The sequence below is a fragment of the Dunckerocampus dactyliophorus genome, chromosome 3 (genome assembly GCF_027744805.1).
Source record: "Dunckerocampus dactyliophorus isolate RoL2022-P2 chromosome 3, RoL_Ddac_1.1, whole genome shotgun sequence".
Classification (NCBI taxonomy): Eukaryota; Metazoa; Chordata; class Actinopteri; order Syngnathiformes; family Syngnathidae; genus Dunckerocampus; species Dunckerocampus dactyliophorus.
The window spans coordinates 16933385-16958829 of record NC_072821.1 but is presented as its reverse complement, the minus strand read 5'-3'; the positions used below and the strand labels follow the sequence as shown (position 1 = coordinate 16958829).

General features: G+C 41.2%; 3 protein-coding genes across 5 annotated transcripts in view; 2 read left to right on the top strand and 1 right to left on the bottom strand.

The window, feature by feature from the left end:
* homer2 (homer scaffold protein 2) overlaps positions 1 to 5612 on the top strand; it is a 34483-nt gene extending 28871 nt beyond the window's left edge. For both annotated transcript variants that reach the window (XM_054770076.1, XM_054770074.1), the window contains 2 exons: positions 1063 to 1143; positions 4209 to 5612. In XM_054770076.1, coding sequence (XP_054626051.1) covers positions 1063 to 1143; positions 4209 to 4397 — 270 coding nt within the window. In that variant the 3' untranslated portion in view covers positions 4398 to 5612. The remainder of the gene's footprint in view (positions 1 to 1062; positions 1144 to 4208) is intronic.
* Positions 5613 to 7018: 1406 nt separating this feature from the next.
* LOC129178147 (WASP homolog-associated protein with actin, membranes and microtubules) lies at positions 7019 to 22915 on the bottom strand. Its single transcript, XM_054770070.1, has 11 exons — positions 22278 to 22915; positions 20959 to 21132; positions 19701 to 19851; positions 18584 to 18753; positions 16938 to 17133; positions 14217 to 14401; positions 14018 to 14104; positions 13804 to 13899; positions 12514 to 12922; positions 11909 to 12051; positions 7019 to 10599 (listed from the first exon to the last, which is right to left on the bottom strand). The coding sequence occupies exons 1-11, from the start codon at positions 22848 to 22850 to the stop codon at positions 10426 to 10428; spliced, it is 2358 nt and encodes a 785-aa protein (XP_054626045.1). The 5' UTR covers positions 22851 to 22915; the 3' UTR covers positions 7019 to 10425.
* LOC129178150 (fibronectin type III and SPRY domain-containing protein 2) overlaps positions 22295 to 25445 on the top strand; it is a 13246-nt gene continuing 10095 nt past the window's right edge. For both annotated transcript variants that reach the window (XM_054770073.1, XM_054770072.1), the window contains exons 1-5: positions 22295 to 23443; positions 23540 to 23615; positions 23701 to 23852; positions 24003 to 24098; positions 24174 to 24407. In XM_054770073.1, the coding sequence (XP_054626048.1) occupies positions 23709 to 23852; positions 24003 to 24098; positions 24174 to 24407 (474 nt within the window). In that variant the 5' untranslated portion in view covers positions 22295 to 23443; positions 23540 to 23615; positions 23701 to 23708. The remainder of the gene's footprint in view (positions 23444 to 23539; positions 23616 to 23700; positions 23853 to 24002; positions 24099 to 24173; positions 24408 to 25445) is intronic.

Sequence of the window (25445 nt, the reverse complement as noted above, 5' to 3'; positions counted from 1 at the left end):
CGTCCACAACCAATCCATTGCTCAGGTGCGGCCGTACAAGTATCTTAGCGTCTTCATTGCCAGTGCACTCACTTGGAGCACGCACGTCAACAACATTCGCTGCAGATTACAACAACAGCGGATGCGTTTCCTTCACCGTCTTAGAGTCCATGGTGTTGATCAAAAATTCATGTTGATCTAACCACTCTGCCTCTGTTACAAACTTCAACATTACATTTATGACAGTTATGAAGTTATGACAGATTTGTTTTCCTATTGCTCCATCTTCATAATACATACTGTATCAATGTGACGGCTCAACAACCCAAAGTCAATTCTTTGACCAAATAGTTAGCATTTAATTGACCTGACTTGACGGATTAGACACTGATGCTGCAACTCAACGAGTTCATATTCAGAGAGTCTGCATCTTTAGAATACAGCATATTTTAGTACTCCTATGAGGGGAAATTGAGGATAATCTCATCTTCTACTTGTACTGAAGCTAATTTCCAATATTATAATCAATAGATCACTGACCATATGCACAAGTCAGCGTTCAGTCAACACTGACCCAGAAGCCTGCAAAGGGAATTTCAGCGTTTGCAGCTCACTGAGGTAGCAGACAGCCCACAGAGGCTCATCTGCTGAGTGACTCACCCCATCTAGAAACATACACACACCACCTCCGATTAGCAACATGGCTATGGATTATGAAACCTCTCCTGCGGTGGCGGCGGACGCATCCTGATGAGCCATGAAGCCGCAGAAGAAAGCAAGGATTATTAATAGGAACGGTCGCTCAAAAAGCACAGAGGGTAAAAGATTTCAGTGCATTAATAGAGACAGTCGGAGCTAAAGATGTACTGTAAACTTTTACGTTTATGGTTGCAGCGTACAGTATATGCAGTATCTGCCAACATATGCACACTCATTGGCCGTTAGATACACCTGCACCATATTTTTATTTCTGTACAAAGATAATAACATTTAGCATTTATTTTGTTTGTATAGGAATTACATCCAGTCATTTTTTTTTAAAATGATAGTTTTGCGCTAAAGTTGTCTTTTTCTCTGACCCAGGAGCTGGAAAACCTGAGGAAGCAGGCAGAGATAATCCCTCAACTCATGGCCGAGTGTGAGAGCATCACCTCCAAACTGCAGGTACTTTTAAAGAACACTATCATGGAGTGTAAAGACACACACACACACGTGCCAAATGAGTACTTTCAGACAGAACAGGAGATGCCGTTTCTATTCATCTTTTAGTGTCTCACTAACACACTCGCACACTGTCTATTAATAAAGGACCATCCCAAGCACAAAGGTGGGTGGATTAGCATCTTCTTAGAACTTATTTTTATCAGGTCCAGTCATCTTTGTAACAAAGGAGCACCTGTTGGTCAGTCTTTGTGAAACCTGAAGTGCTGGAGTGCACAGGCAGTGACAGCCAGGTGTGACATCACAGCACCTGTGGCCATGCTCCAAGTCAAAGTATGATTTTATCACACCTCCACTCAGGCTGGGTGGGGACCAGGACAAAAGCAACAATCACATGCTTCCAGTTCCTCAACTGCATGCTCTGTTTGTGCAGCAGCCCGCTGGATGAACAACAACAAAAGGTTGTTGAGCTTTCTCCTCCACTTGGATGGATGCTAGAATAACAGCAGCATTTTTTCTCTAATACTTTAGTCTCGCATTGAGGCCCAAAACAAAATTTGAACTCATTTATGTGGTATTTCTGATTTTGAAATAGCGTACTCCTTTGCTGCCAAATTACTTTTTATTCTGTGGCTGTTTTTAACAAGCCCATGTTTGCACTCATGTGTCTCCTGTACTTATGTGACACCCGCGAATGGAGACGGAGTTTCAGGAGTCAGCTGGAGCGCTCACAGTCATGTGGGTGCAGCACCCATTTAGCACTCCTATTTTAAACGCCTCCCTTCAGTGGTATCTTTGGCATTAATGTGTCGCCTGACAGTCTGAACGAGCCGCTTCACCCTCCCAAACATCCCAACATAAACTCAAACACATGCCTCCCAAATGCTGCATGAGCATCATTGCTTCCTATTTGGATTTCATGTCTTTATTTTGCCTCCGTCAAAGGGATGCCTGATGAATGTGGACTTATTTATTTCTAGATTTAAGAATGTTACAGGATTACATTTCGGTGGAAATCCATGTTGACGTAACAGTAATTAATAAACATGTGAATGTGTGAAATGGTAACGCAGGTGTCCTAAGGTGAGCTCAGGGAGGACGGAAACCTCCCGTGGAGCACAAGGGAAAAAGCTCTCTTCATCTTTTTTGATATACAGATTGGACATAAATGTACTGACTGTCCAAACGTTTTCCACCGAGGGCCACATACTAAAAATATCAAAAGATGCAGGGTTGATATTTGTATTAGGGCTGGCAAATGATTACAACTTTTTGATCAGATTAATCTGTTTTTACAATTAATCATGATTAATCACCATTAGCAACAATGTCTGAAATATGCCCATTTTTTACTGTATTTAATGAACAGAAAGATACAGTAAATAGCAGGACAGGGTTATATACTGTATATGTGTATGTATTAACAGCTCCAAATGAACTGAATATGTCAATCAAGCTAAAAGATACCACACAAGTCTAAAACTCTATTTGCCTAACACTAGCCTCTTTAGTAGCAGAGCATTTGAGTCACACTTTAAAACGTGTTATTTATGTGCAACGAGGGGTTGCGTTTGGGGACATTCCGTAATTTAAGCTACATTTATTTATTTTCAGTGTATTTTCCAGCATACTTACTGTAAATGTAGTACTGTACTGTACATCCGAATTAAGAGTTACGAAATGAGTGATAAGAATATAAACTTCATGCTTTTCTTCATCTTCCTGTTTATTTACACACACACACACACACACACACACACACACACACTATAAAGTTGTAGTTGTGATGTTGGGAGTGTCCCTGAATGCATCTCGCGTTCTTGTAATGACAATGAGGAAGTGTCGTTCCCAGGACGAACGGACTGGAGACGTGTGTGATGGACATGCATACAGTATATGGTGTTGGAACTGTACTGCTTTTGATGTGTTTAGGTGAGAATGAAGTTATAAAACAACATCAGACGCTGTGTGACTGTGTGGGGACGCTTCGCTGTGCTTCCATCCTCCGTCATAACAGAGGTGTGCTTGCTCTGGTGCGCATGCGTTAATTACTCAAAAAAAAACAGTCATTAATTCAATAAATTGGTTGCCGTCATTAACACGTTATTTTTGACAGCGTTAATTTTTATGTATGCTTTTTTTTATTTAGTAAAAAGGCTAAGAAACATGTTTCAGGACAAAGCTTTGTGTTATTAGTTGTTAGTACCAACATTTCAGTGTTTTGCCATCATATTCTTCCTTTTTGTTCTATTTTTCCAATATTTTTTTGTTTAATTTTATTTCTTCATTATGCTGCAGGCCATTTAAAAAAAAAAAAAAAAAAAAAAAAAAAAAAAAAAAAAAAAAAAAAAGTCGTGTGCCTCAGGCTGCAATTTGGACACCCCAGGTAGAGGATATTTACTGTGTACATCATGCAGAAGCCGATGGGAACGCAGGTTTTTGTACCTTTTGGTACCTAGGATCACAAAAGAAATATATAATTTCTAGATATTGCTGAGACTTTAGTTATTAAGATCCTTTCCTGGCTTTAGACAGCGTATGTGTGACAGGTGTATGTTTGTGGTTTTGTTTAGCTGCTCTGAAAATCTATCCAACTTTGTGCGGGAGTGTGGTGCAGACCCAGATAGTCAATCCAGGATTTTTGGAAAATCATCATTCATTCATTTTCTATCACTTTTTGTGTTCGGAAGCCCCAAGTAATCTGGAGCCTGTCCCAGCTGACTTTGGGCAAGCGGAGGGGTTCACACTGGACTGATCACCAGTCAGTCACAGGGCACCTCTAGATTAGCAAGCATTCACACCTGTGGACAATTCGGAGTCTCCAATTAGCATAACGTGTGTGAGGAAACGGGAGTACCCGGAGAAAACTGCATGCGCTCCATACAGAGCCCTGAACCACCTGGCTATGAGGCACACCTGCTACCCACACTTCCACCAGGCTGCCCTACATTTAGCATTCATCCAAATAGTGTAATCATAGGGGTGCGGATCCTTCCCACAAATAGCGAGTGTTTATGCGTATGAAGGTGAAAACACTGACATATGTTGCCCCCCCCCTTATTGTTTAGGCTACAGAAACAAAGAACAGAGAGCTGGAGGGGAGGGTCGACGTGCTTCACATGGATGTGGAAGACAGTCGACAGAAGCAGGGCAACATGAAGGGCGAGCTGAAGAAGTTCATGGACATCCTGGACGGAAAGATAGATGAGCTGCACGAGTTCCGGCAGGGTCTGTCCCGGCTGGGCATCGATAACTGAACCAAGAGGCGGCTGGCGGAGCGGGTCGTTGGTCGGGTGTGACTGACTGCGGTACGTCTTCAGGGCACAAAAAAAAAAAAAACTACATTACGTCACACCCACCCCAAAGTGATATCCACTGAGAGACTATGGGCGTTACTCGGAGCAGGATCAGTGCGCGCCACCGTGTGACCTCACTTGTTGTCACACTTTGAGAAACTCTTTGCAAGCTGGTGGTGGGTTCTTCTTCTCCACTCTCCATGTGTTTGTGGCTTTCCAAGAGGGGACTCCAAGGGCTACAAGCACCAGCTGACAAAGGGAATGCTGTAGAGTGTCACTTCAGTAATAATGATATGGTGTTAATCCCTATGCCCCCCACAGCGGAACTCTTACAGGTTGTCCTCGCTGTTGCCTCTTGTCTATCTCAGGTGTGTCTCCAGACCCTTTGTGCGTTGATGAATAATAGCCGTGATGACACTAAGTGCCTCCGAGGGGCGGGGAGAGGGGCTCCGAATGATGCCATCACCATTTTTACTAATGAATGGAGGTAAAGAGAGGTCATAAGTAATTAGACCGACTGTCAGGACGCCATCAAGCCCCCTCATGACTCCTTTAGATAGCATTTACATAGAAAAGTCATGTCCCAATAGCTTTTCTTTACACTCCACATCATCCCCAACCAACAGAAGCCAATTTCACAGACACTTTATAGGACTGTGTGTGTATGTGTGTGTTTTTGTTGATGTGCTTCCTTACACTAAAGTTTCTGTTCTGGTGGAGGTGGTGATTATTTGGGGTGAGTGGACCTGGTGCTGCTACTTGGGGGAATAATGTGAACGCTACTACCGATGGACTTGTGGCTTTTGTCGTGTATAATTTGGGTGCCTCTCTTAGCAGTAAGTCAACATGCCTCCACAGATGTACAATAATATTCATATATGAAATATAGCAAACTTTCTGGCTTGGGAGGTTTTACCAGAGGACTTTATACAACAATCTTCTATTTTTAAATATTTACTTGCTGCCATATGAACCAATACTATCATGTACCTCCACCACTGTTGTAAAAATTGGAATTGCTGTGTCCATATGAAAACCAAATGCACCTACATAACAAAATATGACTTTTTTTTTTTTGTTTTGTTTTGTTTTGGAGCCAACAATTCTTGTAAACGTTTGTGACTTCTCTTCATTGTTGTACAATACAACTGATTGCTAACATTTAGTTTAATTACATGATTGTGTGTGTGTGTCTTTTTCTTCTGACCATCACAAAGACAGCGGCACATACGTTGGAAAGAAAGCAAATCCGATGTGAGATGTTGAGAATGAAGGCGTTCATCCTGGGCTGAACCTACAGAGACGTGCCTGTTCTTGGCTGTCATTTAGATTCACATCAGACTAAATTGAGCTGTAATCCTAACACACAACACACATATACAACAATGACAAATGAGAATGAGGATTTACTGTCATTTTTCCTCATAGCAGACACAAAGCTGCACGATGGAAAAACCCCAGTGAGGAAATGACTGCAGTATAGAGAATCGGAGGACAGGTTGCCGTGGCAACTTAATCCCACTCACTTTTTTTTTTTCCTGTTTATAAAAAAGAAACGTGTCTGATTGAGAAATACTGAATATCTGTTACTAAGATTAGTTTGGTTGTCTTGAATACTTGTGGATGGACACTTTGAAGTCAAGTTATCCTCGGCTTGAGATAAGTTTAATGAATAAACTTTTTCTTTTCATCAACAATTTCCATAGAAACTGCTCACAAACCAGGAAATCCTTTTTTGTGTTTAAAATAGGAAATATGTGTCATGTACAAATGGGTTAAAGGATCCTGCTTCCCCCCCCTCTGGGGTTAACTTTTTCAAAACGATATCACAGACATATTCAACTAAGAGCCCTTGGGGATGACAGCACCACCAGCAGGTCAAAGTTAGAATTTACTCTACACCTGGGATGATGATAACCGTAGATTATCCACTTACTCATGAGGGCGTCCATCTAATCTGGGATGTCCAGACCTCAAGTTTCCACCCACCTTCTCCATTTCCTGCAGTGGGAACACCAAAGTTGCATTAGAGGGCCGATGACATCCTAACTGTGCACAGACTGTAACACGTCCAAATCAGACCTTTTCCTATCTTTAGCTCGATGCGTTACACCAGGGGTGTCCAAAACTTTTTCCCACCGATGGCTGCATACTGAAAATCAAAGGATGGGGGCACCACATACAGTCGTCCACATCGCGGTTAGAATTTCGCGATTTCACTCTATCACGGTATTGTCAAACATATTTATTAATAAATCATGCTGTTGTGTAGTTGAATATTAGTATTAGCTGTTATTAGTAAACAAAATATGCATATTTAAGCAAATTGGATTTATTTTTTCCTAAATTAAGCATTTCCAAGCATAAAAATGGATAAATGAAGTAAAATACAAATATAAGCCATTAAGAACACAAATTGAAATTGTGAATGTAGTACTCTACAGTGGTCTCCAGGTGTCAGTAATTGTACGGTGAAACAAGCGCCAAACTTCATCGCTGGAGGCGTTTAATGCAAGTTTTAATTATTTCATAACAACACAATAATATAATCATCATTATAACAATAGTAACACGGACAACTGGTGCAGCCATAACCCACGACAAGCTAAAACTCACAAATTTGTCTTAAATGGCTTATTTTTTCCTCATACCTACTACTGTATATTGGGTTATATGGTTTATGGTTTAATTTATTTGAACATGCATACAAGTTTCAATGGAATACATCACATATTACAATTCACAGTTCCACATGTCCAAAAGGAGTAGGAAGAAGCAAAGCTTATTTCATCCTACCCCCCCATCCGTTCCACATCTTATGCAGTACATATTCCCTTCCTGTATTCCATATGTGATTTTTTAATACATAGACTAATGATAAGGCAGTGTCACAATATGATGATGTAATTATACAATACAAACAAGCATAACAAAACAAGTTCAAGACCCTTCTGTGTTGTATTTAGCAAACATCAACTGCTTGTATTGTTTCTTGAATTCGCTCATGTTGGTGCATTGTTTGAGTTCCTTACTCAATCCATTCCATAATTTAATTCCACATACTGAAATGCTGTTGGTTTTTAGTGTTCTCGCATATTTGTGTTTCAAGTTTAGTTTTCCTCAAAGATCATATTTCTCCTCTCTTGTAGAGAAGTATTGTATGACATTTTTGGGTAGCAGGTTATTGTTAACTTTATGCATTGTTTTAGCAGTTTGAAAATGTACAAAATAAGCAATTTTTAATATTTGTGATTTTAAAAATGAGGGATTTGTATGTTCTCTATATGCGGCATTATGAATTATCCTCACTGATCTTCTTTGCAGCACATTTAGCAGGTGAAGATTGCTTTTATAATTATTACCCCATATCTCCACACAATAAGTTAAATATGGTAATACCAGAGAACAGTAAATAGTGTGGAGTGATTTTTGATCAAGAACAAATTTAGCTTTATTCAATATTGAAGTATTTCTCACCACCTTATGTTGTATATATTTAATATGAGATTTCCAGCTCATTTTTTCATCTATTATGATCCCCATAATATGCGTGTAAAGGCGAATATATGGGTGTTATTTCACATCTAGACGGCTCTAATATTAAAACCCGTACTTAGAAGGTTGTAATAAGATTTTCTCTGCTCTAACTATGAAAATATTCCATTTCTAAATAAGGAATCATACTTATCAAGGTCGGATCTGGAACCAATTAACCATGATAAACGAGGGATTACTATTTTAAAATGTTAATATTTGTATATTTAAAGACAAAGCTTTGTTTAATTATTAGTTATCAGTATCAACATTACATTTTGCCTTCTTTGCTCTATTTTCCCTTATTTTTGCTGTGTTTTTTGTTTTAATTTTATTTCTACAATGTGCCACAGGCCGATAAAAAACAAGCTGCCAGCGCAAATTGGCCCCCGAGTCGCACTTTGGACATCCCTGCGTAACACGAGTATGGCCTATAGCCGCCCAAGAAAACGTGATTTGCCAAACTGCTTGAAACAAGTAAAACGGCGTTTTGGCAAGTCACATTTTCTTGTTCTGTTGGCAGATTTAGTGACACAGCTGGTATTTTAGCACATTAAAATAAACAAATGAGTCCAACAGAGAATGTGACTGATAATAAAAGAAAATAAAACAAACACTTTTGACCTTGACTTCATTTCAACATGGTGGCTGTCCCTTGACTTTTTTCTCCTGAGCGGGCAAGCTGGAGAAACGTTAGCAACGATGCTGCTCTGAGCACGTGTCCGTGAGACGGCATTGCAGGCCACTACCGGGAGACTGTTGCCATAGTAACAGGCTGCAGATTCTCATGTTGACAATCAGAGTGGGTGGCTTGGCCCCAAGTAGCTGCCTTTGTGCGCTCTTCCTCCAGTTGCTTGACCGATGCTGCACCTGAATCACAAGAGGAGGAGGAGCTCCCTCCATCATCACCGTTGCAGCTGGAGAGCGACAGCTGCCAGGACGCGTATCAAAGATGACTCATCATCTTCATGTGGGCAGCTAATCCTCTGAAGTCCACTCACAGGTTGACAAGACACACTTCACGGTAGGTGAGCTGACTCAATGGACGGAACATCAGATCACGAGGGCATGACAGACCCACACACTCACGTCCATCAGTCAATCTGATTTATTATTAATAAAACAAGCTGCTCCTCACACGCCATACATCCCAAAATGTAAGGCAGCCGTGCCGTTACAACATTTAAACATTTAAAGGATAAACATTTCTTCATTCTGTCTTGGGACAATTAATGCTCAACTGCGCCCCAAATGGACAATTGTGAAACAGCAGCGCATGTCACCGTTTTGCTGGGAGAAAACACACATCAAAATTTTAAAACCAGTTGAAAAATTGCAAGAATTGACATTTTGCACTGTTAGATATCAAGGAGGTCCTAAGCAGAGCTTCAAAATGCAAAAAGAAGAAAAGGGAGTGAGACGAAAAAAATTGGAGTAAGCCATTTATTGCAAACAACCAGTTTGGACAAAGCCAGTCATGACCACACAGTCATGAGGGATGCCCTCTGCAACATCTCCACATACCCAGCTGTCGTTTGACGCCCCTGCACAACCTGAAAGTTCCATTGTTCCATTGACAGAAGAAGCACCCCAGATCATGACTGTGCTGTGTGGAAAACATCTTGGGTGAAGCCATCAAGGTTAAATTTTTTTCATCAGAGAATAAACCTTTCTTCTACCTTTCAATGTCCCATGTGTGGTGCTCTCCTGCAAATTCCAAATGGGCAATTTTAAAAAGAGTGAGCGAAGGGTGTGTTCCAACTGTCGAGGGTGCACTGGAGTTTGCCCAACCAGTCTGCATGTGTTTTGTGGACTTGGAGAAGGCATTTGACCGTGTTCCTCGAGAAATTCTGTGGTGAGTACTCCGGGAACATAGGGTATCGGACCACCTAATTCAGGCTATTCGTTCTCTGTATGATCGGAGTCAGGGTTGGGTTGGCATTCCCGGCAATACATCGCACCCGTTCCCAGTGAGGGTTGGACTCCGCCAGGGCTGCCCTTTGTCACCGACTCTTCATGACTTTTATAGACAGAATTTCTAGGCGCAGTCAGGGTGTTGAGGGGATCCGGTTTGGTGGATGCAGGATTGGGTTTCTGCTTTTTGCAGCTGATGTGGTCCTGCTGGCTTCATGATGTTCTCTTCCCAGGTTGGACAAAATCCAGCCAATCCCCACTGAAGTCATATTACTGTGTGCTTCATGTCTTCTCTTCTAAACTCTTCATTTGCAAATACATGCAAGATCATTAAAAGTCTGCATGTGACATTTCATTTCAGGTTAAATTGGAGTGATTTTGGACGCAAATTTTCCAAAAGTATAAGGACGACTTCAGAAAAACTCAAAATACAATTCTGGTCGCAACATAAGTGTTAGTCAATAAAGCAGTAGAGGTGTTGGAAAAACAGCTATGTATGTATGTGTGTGTGTGTGTGTGTGTGTGTGTGTGTGTGTGTGTCTCAGCTGTCCCAGTCTCCACTCTGCGTTTCCTCGTCTCCTCTGTCATCTTCGTCAGAGTCGGCTGATACCTTCTTCATCCTCATCATGGCAGCTTTGATGCTGCGCTCCAGTTCATTGTCTCTGCTGCTGCTGCTGCTGCTGCCGCTCTGGACTTGGGAGCTTGCTTGAACCACCTGCAACACAACCAGACTCTATTCAGCTGGAACACACCATTTAAGCCTGTAGTCACTGAGTGCATGAGGTGCAAAAGCAAATAACTGCCAGGGTTAGGCAGTGACTTGTACAGTTATTGTATCGTTACCTTTACACTCGTATTACCCAACATAGTAGACATACTAAGAGAAAATAATCCATTCAAGCCACAAATAAGACTCGTGTTTGTGTGGTGCTGTAAATGTTGGATGATAGGAGAGATGAGTGCGGGTAGACAGGAAGTGACATCGAGGATTTGAAGTTCAGTTTTAACTTGTCGTGGCTTATGACTGCAACAGTAGCTTGTATTAAGGATTATGGTGCCTCTTTTGAGACAATTCAAACCTGCAACAAGAGCCTGTTGTTCTGGCGATCGAGTCTGGTGCTTGTGTGTTTCACCAAACATTACATTAACATCACTGACATCTAGTGACCAGTGTAGAATACTACATATCATCACCTCTTTGAATGTGTGTTCAAGCTCTGCCTTCTTGGCTTTGTTGGACATGGGTTGCTTTGTGGAGGTTTTTTTGTTTTTTTAACAGCTTTCAGACGTGCATTGCATGGCGTTACAGAGGTGGAGCTCACTCCCGCTCGACTGCTCGGCGGATTCTTCATCTTTGTTGATCGCTTGTATTTAATTACCGAATAAATGCATGATGCACACTTATACACTTAAATGTTCACCCTTACTGGCTAAATATAGCGATCATGTTGCTAAATTGGCAACATGGAGCTCTTCTATCTATGAAGTGTGTTATGAAACGAAACCCGTGATCACGGATGCTGGAAAGTGATGCAAATGAAATGAGCATCAATAGAACCGCTCTGTGATTAAGGGTGCAGACAGGTTCGAACATCTACATAGGTTGATCTGACAAATCTTTAAGTAAAGTTGATCATTACTACAGCTTCTGCTTAGACATCAAAGTAGCAAGCAGCCGTGGAACTCAGACGGAAAAAACAGTCACACGTCACTTGAACACCAAGGTAAGTTGGATTACAAGGTGTGCCAAAAGCACTTAATGTGTGATTCCAATAATGCCTTGCACACGGCCACTTCCGTAATACTTGTACTGTATTATCATGCATAGTAGCGATGCCATAGCTTCTGGCTGCCATGTTCTCACAATGCAGCTTTTCTCCAAACAACAAATCTTGGCACGTTTTAATTTTGCAAGGTGTAATTACAGCATTTACGGAATGTCAAACTGGATTGCAGCATGTTGTTTGAATACAAACTGTATCTTTCTAGAACGATTGGATGTTCTCCAAGGTACAAGATCTGACCTTCTTCAAGGTGACTCCTTGTCGGATGGCGGACATCAGACTGCTTCTCAGGTCTCCAGCAGAGGGAGGTGTCCAGGGACTGGGTGCCTTTCTAAGCTGGCTCTGCCCACGCTGCAGTGAGGCTAACACTTGATCCATGGTTCCTATAGCAAAAACACAATACATCCTCACATTTGAATTTCCTTTTCAAATGATGAAAGCAGTTCTGTTGCCTCCATGGACGACCTTCATCCTCCATAACAGCCAAAAAAAGGAAGCTGTGTTTGGAGAGTTTACAGCAGCAAGGCCAAAACTGATGTAAATACCTCTTCTGTCCTCAAGGGGGAAGCTGTTAATGTAGGACAGGACACTGTGTACATGCACACATTGACACAAACCAACACGCACACACACACGCTAAACACTCTTCTTTGGGGAGCAAACTACAGTATATTGTTTCCTCCAGTCACATACATCCACACATCCCAATTGCAATATACTGTATTCATATCAACGATGCAATTCTAAAAATATCAAGAGGCTTATGTTAATTTGCGTACATATTTTTATACATTTTTGCAGTTGTTTCACTGCAGAAACCTTCCATATAAAGACAGCAGCCTCACCTATGTTTTGTGTCAGTGTCCTCTTTGCTGGAAAAGGGGACAACTCTCTGTCACTGAGTGGCATCGGTTTGTCTTCACAGGAAGTGCAGACTGGTGGAGGAGAGAGAGTGTCTGGAAGTGGTGGGGGAGGTGGTGGTGGAGGAGGAGGAGGAGGAGGTGCAAGGGCTACTACAGTAGAGGTGTCTGCAGATTGAGGTGGCGGTGCAGAGTCTATTCGCACCGTGATGTCTTTAGGCTGTGCTTTCACTGGAGATTTTTTGCGTATGGGTGCAGGGCATATTGAGGACGGTGCATCGCAGGAGGGAGAAGGGCCAAGGCTGATGATGGATAGCGGCTGAGAAGGACAGGATGACTCTGTGGGAGACGTTCTAGACTGAGGAGTCTTTAGGATGTACTGACCCTGTCGCTTCTTTAGAGACACGAGGGAGAGAGCAAAGAGAGAGAAAGACAGTAAAGTCACAATATATACACCACAAAAAGTATCACAATTCTATGTTAATAACGTTCTTTTCTCGTCTTTTTTACCTTTGTTACAACGGTCTATATTTACTTGTCCATTCGGGCCTCAATGATGAGGGGAAACATTACAAAAACAACTCTAAAGTTGTGAATTGGAAAAACAAAATCAAGTATTGAATCTGCTTTTATGTTTTGGTCCCAAAATAGAACAGTGATAATAATACAATAACAAAAAGATAATGCAAGAATTACATTCATAGAACTAAGTCACAGAACAGTAAAGTTGTATAGTACTTCTACTACTTAGAAGTAAAATGCCAGAATCTTTCTATTATCAATTTTATTATAAATTATGAACAATAAAAAGAAAGGTTTTCATATTTAATGAATAACTGGAATTGTATGCAGAAATTCAGAATAATGCTAGAATGAATATGAAATTCTATTATAATAATTGTAATTATAATCATATTTGTAATAATGTATAATCTTTCTATATTAAATACAAATGAAAACTACAGAATATTGCAATCATTTAGTTTTTTTCTTTACTGTGTCAAAATACTTATTTACATTTTCATACTATACTATCCTTATGTCAATTTTGAATTTAATGGAAAAAAACAGGACAGGTCTAGAATATATTTGGAATTTTATGAAAATGTCGCAATATTGTTAAAGTAACATAGAAAGAAAAGAGGAACGTGTGGTACTTGAGGACAAGCGGCGCGGCTCTTCAATTTGGAATTGAAACAAGATAACATTTCTGTCAAGTGTAAAGTTGTAGGAGCCGGTTGGGTTTATTAAAAAGACCACATAAGCACATCTGACCTCTCTGAAGGATCTTAATCTGCTCAGGGTCTTCTCCCGCTCCTGGTCCACCCACTGCTTCCTCCTCTGCTCCTCCTCCTTCTTTTTCTCTCGTTTCTACAAACAACAGAGAGGAGGGAGACGCTCATGAAGACGTCACAGGGTGACAAGAGAAAATCCGATAGTGGCTCATTCGCTGCGCCTCTGTAGCTGTCTCGTTGCCATGGCGACATACCAAGTGGACTTGATGATGCTGGGCGAAGAGTATAGATCTGTGTTTGGCTGTACGCTGTTTCTGCTCATGGGCCTCCACACACTGGTCCTAAAAGGACAGACAGATTTTATGTAGACTGCAGGTTAGCTCTACAGTAGTTATTTCCCCACAGAATGCTTTTGCTTGACATTTTTAATTAAACCAAGGTTTTAATTAGCACCTTCTTGTTGCGCAGGTATGCTCGCCGGGCACAGATGTTGCCTCTCTTGCTCTCCAGGTTCTGCAGACGTCTTTTCAGCTGACCCACAGCTGGAGGTTCAGCGTGCTGAGGGCCTGTGTGAACTATGCTGTGGAGTTCCTCCGGATCCTCACACACATCATAATACACAACCTCCTCCTTCAGTTCTAAAACACAAAAGAGGTCCAGTCAGTCCACTTGAAGTTTATATTTATATTACAACATTACTACACAACTTGTATCCAACATGTGTGACATGATGCAGCATGTTTTTTTTAGGGATTACCTTCAGACACAGAGCAGCACGGAAGGTAAATTGTGTTGCAAGTGAATTAAAAATGTTTAATTTCAAAGTGACTAACAACACAACTCGATTCCTACCCAACTATTTCCAATAGTTCGTATGAGATTTTTAAATGATACAGATAGTCTAAAAGTAAAAATGGACGGGACTGCACCAAGTAATTAAAAAATCTGCAAAGGTCATGTACATGACCTTTTACAATCCAGCATTGTTAATATACAGTACAGACCAAAAGTTTGGACACACCTTCTCATTCAATGTGTTTTCTTTATTTTCATGACTATGTACATTGTAGATTCTCAAAACTATGAATGAATTATTATGAAATTATGTACTTAACAAAAACGTATGAAATAACTCTAAATACGTCTTATATTTTAGGTTCCTCAAAGTACCCACCCTTTGCTTTTTTGACAACGCTGCAAAACCTTGGTGTTCTCTCAATGAGCTTCATGAGGTAGTCACCTGAAGTGGGTTTCACTTCATAGGTGTGCCTTGTCAGGGTTACTTAGTTCAATTTCTTGCCTTATTTATGGGCTTGGGTCCATCAGTTGTGCTTTGTGTGTCCAAACTATTGGCCTGTATTGTCCACTAACTGTGGTCTGATCCTCTCATTAACTTACTGAGGGTGCAGAAAGAATATCTACCAGAAAGATACTCCGGGTTGGACATTTTGCTAGTAATAAGCTGGGGGTAATTGTTTTCCAGATCGAACACGATCAAAACACAAGCAAAACACATGTACAGTTAATCATCATCAAAAAAAAGCAAAAGTCATGGCTCGTGGCTTAACTGAGGTCTTGTGCGGTTCAGCATGGCCAAACTGATGTACTGTGACACATTTCTCACAAAAATGTTGGTGAAATTATATGACCTTCTCCACTATATCTAGTCCATCGTTTTTTTTTATTCCTTTCTTTCTTGTGCTTCAATAACACTGAGCCATCCTCCTCTGGTGGTCATACGTCTTTATTTTTAGATCTAATATTTAATCTTGTCCACGCTAGTACTCAACCCTCTAACCAACTATACCACAACATAAACAACACAAAAAAGGGTTGTTTTACATCAAAATAACAATTTATTTACAAATATAACACCATGAACTATTTACAATTTTCACATTTGGAACTAAACTGTGTGTGCGCACACGTGTGCACATATGTGTGTGCGTGTGCATGTGTTCAAATGTCCTTACAATGCGTAACCTTCTGCACACCACACTCCTCTATTGTCTTCCACTTCCTCCTTGCTGTAGTGTTATTACACGCAAATGATCCATGCCAAGCTCTTATCAAATGCACTTCTGCCACCTTGTGGCCATTTTTATGGCTTAAAACTGCTGTAAAAGTGACATCTACAGTAATAGTGTGCAGTTGCGTCATCACCTCTTTTTGCCTTTCTTGAGGCATTTGCACTGCAGAGTATAGACCAACCATTTGGCCTTTTACTTGCCAAAAAAAAGTAACCTTTCGTGTTCTCTTCACTGCAGACACAGTTTTGTTTGTGTGCTCAGAGCATTACAAAATGTGGCAGATGAAAGTGAGTGCTGGTTACTATGGTAGCCAAACTGCACACACAATTATGACATTTGGACTTCACAAGCTATTCCAAACTTTTCTTACCTAATTGTTATGTTGTTGTTGTGTGAGTGAAAATGCACTCTCTCAAAAGCATTCTACTTTTATGCTCACTCACTATACAGTAGAGTAGTAGGAGTAGAGTAGTTTTCGTGGGTGTTACATCTGAGACCACCCTTGAAAGGCAAACATTGATACGCCCATAAAAAGGTCTCTTTTTATGGACACTCAATCCACCTGCTAGCTTGACGTTAACCTGCTCAGAACTTGCAATAAAAGTAACCGTTTGTAATTATTGGATTAGACTCAGCTCCACAACCCCCCATCTCTCTTCAATTGCCATTGTTCTAAAGCTAAATGCTGAGAAGCAAAATCCAGGTTAAAGCCCTAAAAATGCCTCATACACTTATTAAATGCATTTAAAATTGTAAAATGTAGAGGAATACCATGAATGAATGATAATGAAAAATGAATTGGAGTCATGGTCTAGCCTTTTGCATTGTCGTCAGGCTAGCACTAAAACCGCGCTTCCGTAGTTGTGGGGCCACCTCTATCTCCCTCTTAAACGGCTCCACAGGTTGCTGGGTCGTCCCGGCTAGCTGTCAAAGATGTTTCTCCATGCCGTGTCAACATAATCCACAATGCTTGACTGTTGTACTTCCAGTAACGACTTAAGATAATTGATGAACTTGCGTTCACCTCATGACACGAATGCTCAATCGTTAATATGCTGTGATCCGCTGTATTGAATATATTTCCAAAATAATAGTAACAAGAGGATCTAATTAAATGAAACATGCTTATGTGTAGTAAGAATACCTCTGATCTGACGTCGCAGGCTGTCTATCTGAGCCACCAGCAGCTGTTCCTCGTTCTTTAGGATCTCAAACTTGGTATTGTACAGTTCTAGATGGGTTTCGTAGAACTGTAGCTCCAGCCTGTCTACAATGACCTGATGTTGGTCTTGCGGACAATCAGCTGTCTGGTTCTGGTCTCTACCATACAAGCTGCCAATCTGCACCAAGACAAAGAAGAATGTCATGTTTAGCCCTATGAAAGATACGAGTACACCATTTAGCAGCTCTTAACAGAAACGTCCATTGTTTGTATAATGTTCAAGATGTATGACTCTATTGTATGAAAAACATATCCTCCACATCTCTCAGCTTTGACAGCTTTTTTTTTTACAGTTTTGAACGTAAGGATGAAAGAGAGTTCTACAAAAATCTGCTTTTTTCTTCTTTTATTTAAAGGCATAGTTCAGATTTTTTGACATGAAGTTGTATGACGTCCCCATCACCAGTGTAGTGCATCAACAGTGCCTTACCCCCCATTTCGTCCGGTGAGCCAAGGTCTGGTCAGATTTCAGTGGGCCCTTCAGTGGCTTCACTAACTAACCGGAACTATGTTCATCATCACCGAAATCCGACCAAAACTCTGCTCACGGGATGAAGTGGGGGGATGGTAAGTCACTGTTGATGCACTACACTGGTAATGGGGATGTCATACAACAAAAAATACGAACTATCCCTTTAACACATAACTGAAGATCATGCAGCCTGGGATAAAGTACACTTCTGGGCTCAGTACAAGTGTGGGCATGTGGTTGTGATCCTGTGATGAAATCAGCTGAAAGAGACATTTGTTCAGTAAATACAATGAATAGTTTCAATAAGAAACTATTAAGCTAAACTAAAAGCTGAGCTGTGTCAACAATAAATGAAAACTGGCTGGAAATGAGCCTCCAGCTTGTAAAGTGAACTGATTTGAAATGTGCACTGCTCATTCCGCTCACACACGCACATCATGCTGTGAGTGAAATCAGCAGGTGTACTCAACAGAATCAGTGAGTTATGTGGCCACTGGTGATTGTGTGTAGGTGTTTCTCGCTGATCTCATTATAAAACCACAAACGCACAACTGTCTCCAAAGGATGGTTTCACACTTCCAGCATCATCAAACCTGGTATTTAAAGAGCGTGATAAGATGAATAATGCAGCACGAGTGTGTAGACACTAAGCGTGTTCTTGCCTCACTTCTAAACCTCTAATTCAAAAGCAGGACGTCCTCCAGCAGATAAGCTCTTTGCAAAACACTTTGATTCTGACATAACCAATATACTGCACGGTGTGTACTCACATAAAGGCCGATGTCTAGCACACGCACACACACTCATACACATTTCTCTCTCAGGCAGCTTTTGTAGATGTATTGATGAGAGTCTTTGTGCATCAGAGCCTTCTAAATAGATGAAAGGTGCAGCCAGATTTTCAGATCAGACTGAAATATCAAGTGAAAGAATGACTGTCCACTGTGACAGTCTCCAAAGATTTCTCTAGCCAAAGCAAGCCATAGCCATGAAAAAAACAGAACTCAAGTTTATGACACATGGACAGAATGTGCTGGAAATCTGCATATGCACAAAAAGCAGTAATATGATCATGCCAAACAAGTGAGACGTTCACCTCCTTTCTGATGCTGTCTTTCTTACGATTCTGACACATCTCCATTGCTCTCATGTGCTGCAGGGCTTCTTTGGCCAGCAGGAAGCGAATCTTCTCGAGTCTTGGAGCTGCAGAAGCCCAAGCAGCGACTCCAAAGCGACACTTGTCCTCCTCCATCTGCTTCACCATGCCTGAACATGTACAGGTGTCAGTTATGCATATGCACTGTATGTTAAGCGGGAGTTACATCGCAACATAGGTGTTACCAAACGCACGGGCTCCGCAATTTTGGGGAAATTTGTTGGCCGTGGCCAGCAAGAAGAGGAAGTAGGGTAACAGAGGGATTGCAAGTGTGTTGTACTTAGGGAGCAAGTGATTCATGACACCCAGGTGCTTGTCACTCGCCTTTGGTTGGTAGCTTTTAGATCATGAGTGTGGCAAGCGACTTGTTCATGCTACTTCGATTGCATAATGGGCATACTGGCTGCCTATGGCACCTACGGCTATCATGACCGGCAGAACCAGAGTGTAAAGCGGGAAGAGCCGCTCGCAGTGACTGGGCAAGGCGCATTAATGTCGGATACGCTATGTGAGCAGCCGCTGTGCGTCCACAGAGGTCAGGAGAACCAGAGTGCACAGCTGGAGGAGTCGACCGCCACGGGAGCCGCTCATGCACTCCTCCACTACCTTGCTCTTGCAACCTGGATGCGTGCAAGGTTTTCCTGTGTGCACGCAGAAAATATTTTGATGTAACTACCCCTTTAAATGTGGTATCAAGTTAATCCCTGATCTTATGAGTCTAACTGATGAATACACTCATTCGCCTGTCCATTAGATACATCTGGACACTCTCACACAACAGCTACACATAATAATAGTTATGTAATGTTTCTCACATAGCTCCCAACCTTAAGTATAATGATATTAATATCATAATAATATATTAAGTTTTACTATGTAAGGTTTCTTGCTCTATAAAGTGCTACAATGTCTTCATTAGATTTTGCAAGTACACCTAATATTGTTGCATTTGAGTGCATATTGTTCTACTGTGGCAGTGATCTATTGTATTTCCTGTGTGCAGAGGTGCAACACGGAATAAAAATTATTAATAAGATGAATAAACACAGTGAGTCACCAGCCAAAGCTTTGGAAGTCTGTGCAAAGTAGGTAACAGTGATATCCTGTATAGAAGCAACTGCGTCCTCCGCTTTCATCCTCCACTCCTCCGCCTCCTTCTCCAGAGCTTCAATCCTCTTAGGGCCCAAGTCGTCAAACTCCAGAGACTTCTGCAGAAAACAGCAGAGAAAAAACACCACAAAACTGTGTAAAACAGAACTTCAACAGCTACTTGACCAACTGATTAGTTAACCAAGCTCATTTTTAGGGTTTTTTCAATTTATGGATAGGAATACTCCATTACCCATATTTTAAGGTCAGCAGCCACTGATAAAGCCAAAAATTGAAGCTTGTGAGCTCAACCAATTGTTTTAATTTGCAAAACAGAAGAAGGCTGTATGAAAGTGTATTAGTGGCTGTTGTTGATTACCATATCTGCTCACATTCTAAGTACATCTTTAATAACAATCATTTTATTGAGAATGGCCCTCACTATGAACAGATCAAGCAAGAAAGATAGTATAGTACTGCATAAGTCCTCAAAAATTCTGAATGTGTTTAGCAATATGTTCAACAGTGGTGTTTTTTGGTATAACTATACTGGATACTGTGACAAAGAATATTTTTTTCCAAAAAGGTTATTGGGTGATGAACGCTCTAGTGTACTTCCAGGTGAATTCATGGGCTAGTGTTCCTCAAGACCATGGGTTTTCAGCGAACCTCAGAGAACATATCATGGATGGGGCCTCCCCTGCTTACTGAAAAGCAGATTTCTGGAGCATAATAGTTTTCTGATCACCCCAGACTTTGTTTACTGTCACTGTAGGGACTAAAAATCTGTACACTTTGCATTTAAACATAATTGAAGTCAGATTAGCAGGTATGAAAATGTTTTGTTTTTATTTTTCTCACATTTTGAAAACCCTTGCTCTAGAGTCTAGACCCTAGGTTCCCAAAGTGGGGTATGCATACCCCTCGCGGTATGCCAATTGTGATCAGGAATACGTGAATAAAAATGAAAAACAATTATAACCTAACACTCACAATTATGAGTGCGCCTCATGGCATGCGGAGAACGGAGCAGAAAGGAGACAGAGCATGAAGTTGTTCACTGCTCTGTGTGCATTATAGGACCACTGCTCTAGACATTACCTACGATGCAGTTCTTCTCACTCACTGATTTTGTCCGCTTGCCACTTGTCAATTGATGCAACGTTTATCATCAAATGGGATACACTTTCTGGAATTGACAATAAATGGGTCATGCTTAGATTTACCAGGATCTCCATTTTGTAGAGGCACGCCAGCTCTCGCATGTCTCTAAAAGGCTGCAGCAGGTACTGGAAGAAGGCAGTGGCTACAGTAACCAGGTCCTGGTAGGCCTCGTCCTCTTCCATGTAGATGGCGAGCAGCACAACCATACCGTCAGCACTGGTGTGACTCTGCAGCAGCTGAGAGGCAGGAGGACGTACGTAATCACCATAACTCATCTGAAAACACTTTCTACTACAATGCTGCATGTCTAACATTCAATTATTGACCTTGGAACCCAGTGATGCTATGGTGGGTACACACATCAGTAGAGTGAATGGATGTTGACCTGAATAAAATCACAAGACTAAACTGCTTTGAAGGCATCTCAAAATAAAATAACATGTGACTCCCTTGCAGACCACAAGATATCCAATTCATTACACATTCCATATTTAAACATTTAACAACTCACAAGTATGAGGGTAACCGTTCAAGGTTTTTCACTGATAACAAGGCATGAATCCACGTGTGCTTGAGATATGACTATTTACAGTCATACCACAGAACAATAATCAGAAATTCCATCACAGGATTAATAAAAAAATAATCAATAATATACTGACCTGTACCTTCAAAACCTAATGAGATACAAGAAGTGTATCAAAAATTCTGCCTTTCAAAAATATAATTTTGACCGACACAGATGTAATATAACATGCACGAGTGATGGGCATATAATTTGATTAACTGATCAGTCAGTTTGCCAGAAGCTAATAATGCTGATTGACTGGATCTTGAATCAACTGAGGCAAAATAAAGTGTCGGAACTCAATTTATTGAGTTATTGAGTCTGAACTCAATAAACATATCTGTTTGCATGTATTTTATAGTGCCTGTGTTTTTGGTTTTGGATCATTTTTGTGTTTGTGTAACCCGCCTGTGTCAGCCAGCCCCACGCTGGGCTCAAACATAGGACCTTCGGAATGGGAGATGACAGAGCTGACCAGTGTTCAGCACAGCTCTTATTGCATTATTGTGGTTGTAGTTTGCAGTAGCGGATAACTGCATCACTTCATGCTGTGAAATGTCCCTAATATACTGCCCCTCTTAGTTGCTAAATAAAAAGAAATTTCTTGCTAGTTCTCTGAGTGTTCCCATCGGGACTACAGTTTGGCAATCGTTCCAATGACATCATTATTGATATTGGTTGTCATTAGATGAAGTTGTTGAACAGTACAGTGGGGTAGTTCCAGCAGATGGATGGATAGATGCAGCTGTACTTAATGAAGTGACCTGTGTGTTTATGATGCTTGTCAATGGTGACTCAGCATGGCGGAGCTACCTGGCGCAGGTGACCTTTGGCCCTTGACATGTCCTCGTGCATGCTCTTCCTCTTGAACTCCTGTAGATTGTCAAAGTAGTCGTCCACGTCACGCTCATCATGAGAGAAAAGCGTGTCGAGCACTATTTTCCTTCCGCAGATGTCAATGGCGGTGCTGAAGTACTTTTCCAGCTTCCTACACGGAGTGTCGAAGTCCTTCTGCTCGTCATCACAAGACTTCCGACTCGGAAAGAGCAAGTCCCAAATGTTGCCAGCTTCGAACTCCGACAAATCGGGAAAGCAAGCAGCCAACACATCGCCAACACATGTTAGGTGTTGATGAATGTGTTTTAAGTCGTTCACTGAAAAGAGTCCGGCCCAGCTTGTTTGGTTTTGGTCTCCGACATTAAGTTCGGCTTTCCGTCTCTGTCGCTGTAATGTTCTATTGTGACAGGTGACTGCGAATTTACTCTCGGTGACGTTCCACTGTACGATAAAACCTAGCTTAAACGCCTCAGGTTCTTCGAATATGTTACTTTTAACGGCGACCCAGCCTTCTAAGCTATCTAGACGCTCACATTCGACGTTATTCATGTCGAAAAGAGATGTGTTACATGGGCCTCCTTCAATGCTGCTGGTATGTTTACGTCCGCCATTTGTATGACGCAAGATGCATTCAGGGAACACACTGAATAATGGACATTTCACAACTAAGCTAAGCGCTCAATCAAAGTCATGATCCTACAATACAAACACGATTAAATTAACTTTAAATTAAGGTTTAGGATAGTCATTTGTCAAATTTGACATACATATTTCTGCAGGAATTTTGTAAGTATTCTTGCACACACACCGAATACAGAAAACAACTTCAATAGCTTACAGGCATGTTCAAGCGACTGATAGGAGGATACGTTCTGGTCGTCTCCTACTTCTTAAATGCAACATCGCCTCTTAATATACATAAGATGCAGAGACAACAGTCTGTACAGAGGCCAATTTGATATAAATTGGAGTGTTACGAGGGACTGTGAAGGCACCGTATTCCCTTGGTATTTGTCTTCAACTTTGCTCTTTGAATCATACATTTACGAATTTCCACATGTCTGGCATCAGGAACTAAGATACAGTCTTAAACCACATTTTAATCTACGATTTGAGCTGCAAGTACATGTTTTACTCAGCAGGTAATATCGTCTTTGTATCTATTCTGTTGTTGTTTGGCATACATTTGACATTTGATCAGTGTGTGCCTCATCTATTTCTGTCACTGCTTCTTCTAGAGTGCTGCTCTGTCGCGCACAGTTAACCCACACGATTGTTGGCCTGCATTGGTGGTGTAGAAGCAGATTAATTCAGGTAACTTTTATTCAATTTTGAGATCCAGTAATTGTTCGGGATTTTCCTGCGTATCATACAAATATTATTATATTGTCTCCCACAGTCAACCCCATGGACCTTTATGACATTAAAGGAGATAGACTGGGTGTGATTGCAGAGGAAGCTGAACTCCAGGACACGAACAAAGGCATGAGCACCTCTCAGTGGTCCACTGGGGCAGAGGATGTTGATTTATTTAACAATGGCCGCATTGAGGTACAACCCTAGTTTTTTTTGTTTAATTATAGGGGCAATACATGAGAAACAGCGCTTGTGTATTGCAGTGCAATACAAGTTCAAACTCCTGTATTACAATTTTTGTTAACAAACAGCAGAAAGTACAAAATTCTGTTCAAACCCTTTTAGAGTGAGATCAACAGCACCAGGAATCAGTTGCAACAGAAGGTGGCTGAGATGGAAAATTTAGCAGGACACCTGGAGGAAATATTCCTCACTGTAGAGGTAACTATCTCACGAGTAAGAAAATAATAACATACAAATATGTTTTTCATTACACTCTCTAAAATGATACAACAGGAGAATTTTGGCCGCCGGGAGCAGCACTTGGAGCATCATTACAATGACGTGCTTCAGACCTTATCACAGCGTTATGACGAGCGCGGTGCCGGACTGGAGGAGGAGAAGAAGAACAAGCTGGAGACTCTGTACACTCAGCTGCTTGCTTGTGGCAACGCCCTAGACGCCTCCAAGGAGCTCATTGAGGAAGCCAAGAAGGTCTACCGCAGCCAGGACAAACGGCTTTTTCTCAAGGTACAGTAGCTATCCCTCACATTTCATCAACCATTTTATTACAGCATATCTTCTCAAGGGACAATACTAAAGAAATAAAACTGGGATACACTTTAGAGTAGTCTGTGTACAGCTTGAAAGGCAGTATAGATGTACTATCCAGTGAAAATGTCTAATCACACAGCCATTATTGTGTAAATAGCAACCAAGATAAGTGTGTCTTTCCTACAATCAAGCAGGATGGTGGTGAAGCATTATGATCTCGGTCTGCACGAGTGCTGCTGGCACTGAGGAGCTGCTCCTGCATGGGAAACTGAGCTGCAAGGCAGTTTCTCAACACGATAATGACCCCAAACCTCCAAATTACTCACTTGTGTTTCCAGCTTTTTAAACAACAACGCCTGTCTCTTGTCTTCTTTTCAAAGGAAAGTAAATCTACTGCTTTCAAAGCTGTACACTGACTATTAGCTTTTAACTATCCGCAATCACGGCAGGGCCCTCCGTTCCTCGGGACAGCTTCTGTTAGAAGTCCCACGGGCAAAATACAAACAGTGGGGCGAACGCTGTTTCTCCGTCGCTGCTCCCAGACTGTGGAACAAACTGCCCACTGACATTCGCACCACTACTGAAGTCGGCCTTTTTAAATCGAAATTGAAAACTAATTTTTTTAGACAGGCGTTCAACACCGACTAGGGCGGTCTTGTATTTTATGCATTTTTAGTTCTTGTTGACTCCCATTTTATGTACTTTTAAAGGCTTTTAGCACTCTGCAGCACTGAAGCATTTTCTTATAGAGTTTTTATTCTGTGTTTACTTTGTGTTTATGATTTATGCTGTGTTCTTATGTTTTGTCTTATTGTGAAGCACTTTGGGAGCCCGTGGGCTATTGTAAAGCGCTATATAAATAAACTTTGATTGATTGATTGATTGATTGATTATGGCCATCCATTAGGAGTGCCATGAGACACCCAACTCACGAGACGAGACAGTGCACAAGATCGGGTCCACAAGATGAGATTTTAACATTAACTTTAGAAAAAGTATAATGAAAAAATATGA

Excerpts from the sequence above, each read along its gene's own strand:
- LOC129178147 (XM_054770070.1), bottom strand. The coding sequence starts at position 22,850 with ATGAATAACGTCGAATGTGAGCGTCTAGATAGCTTAGAAGGCTGGGTC. Across the intron at positions 19,852-20,958 it reads TCTACAAAATGGAGATCCTG|AAGTCTCTGGAGTTTGACGA; the intron begins GTAAATCTAAGC and ends TGTTTTCTGCAG. Across the intron at positions 17,134-18,583 it reads AAGACAGCATCAGAAAGGAG|ATTGGCAGCTTGTATGGTAG; the intron begins GTGAACGTCTCA and ends GTCTTGGTGCAG.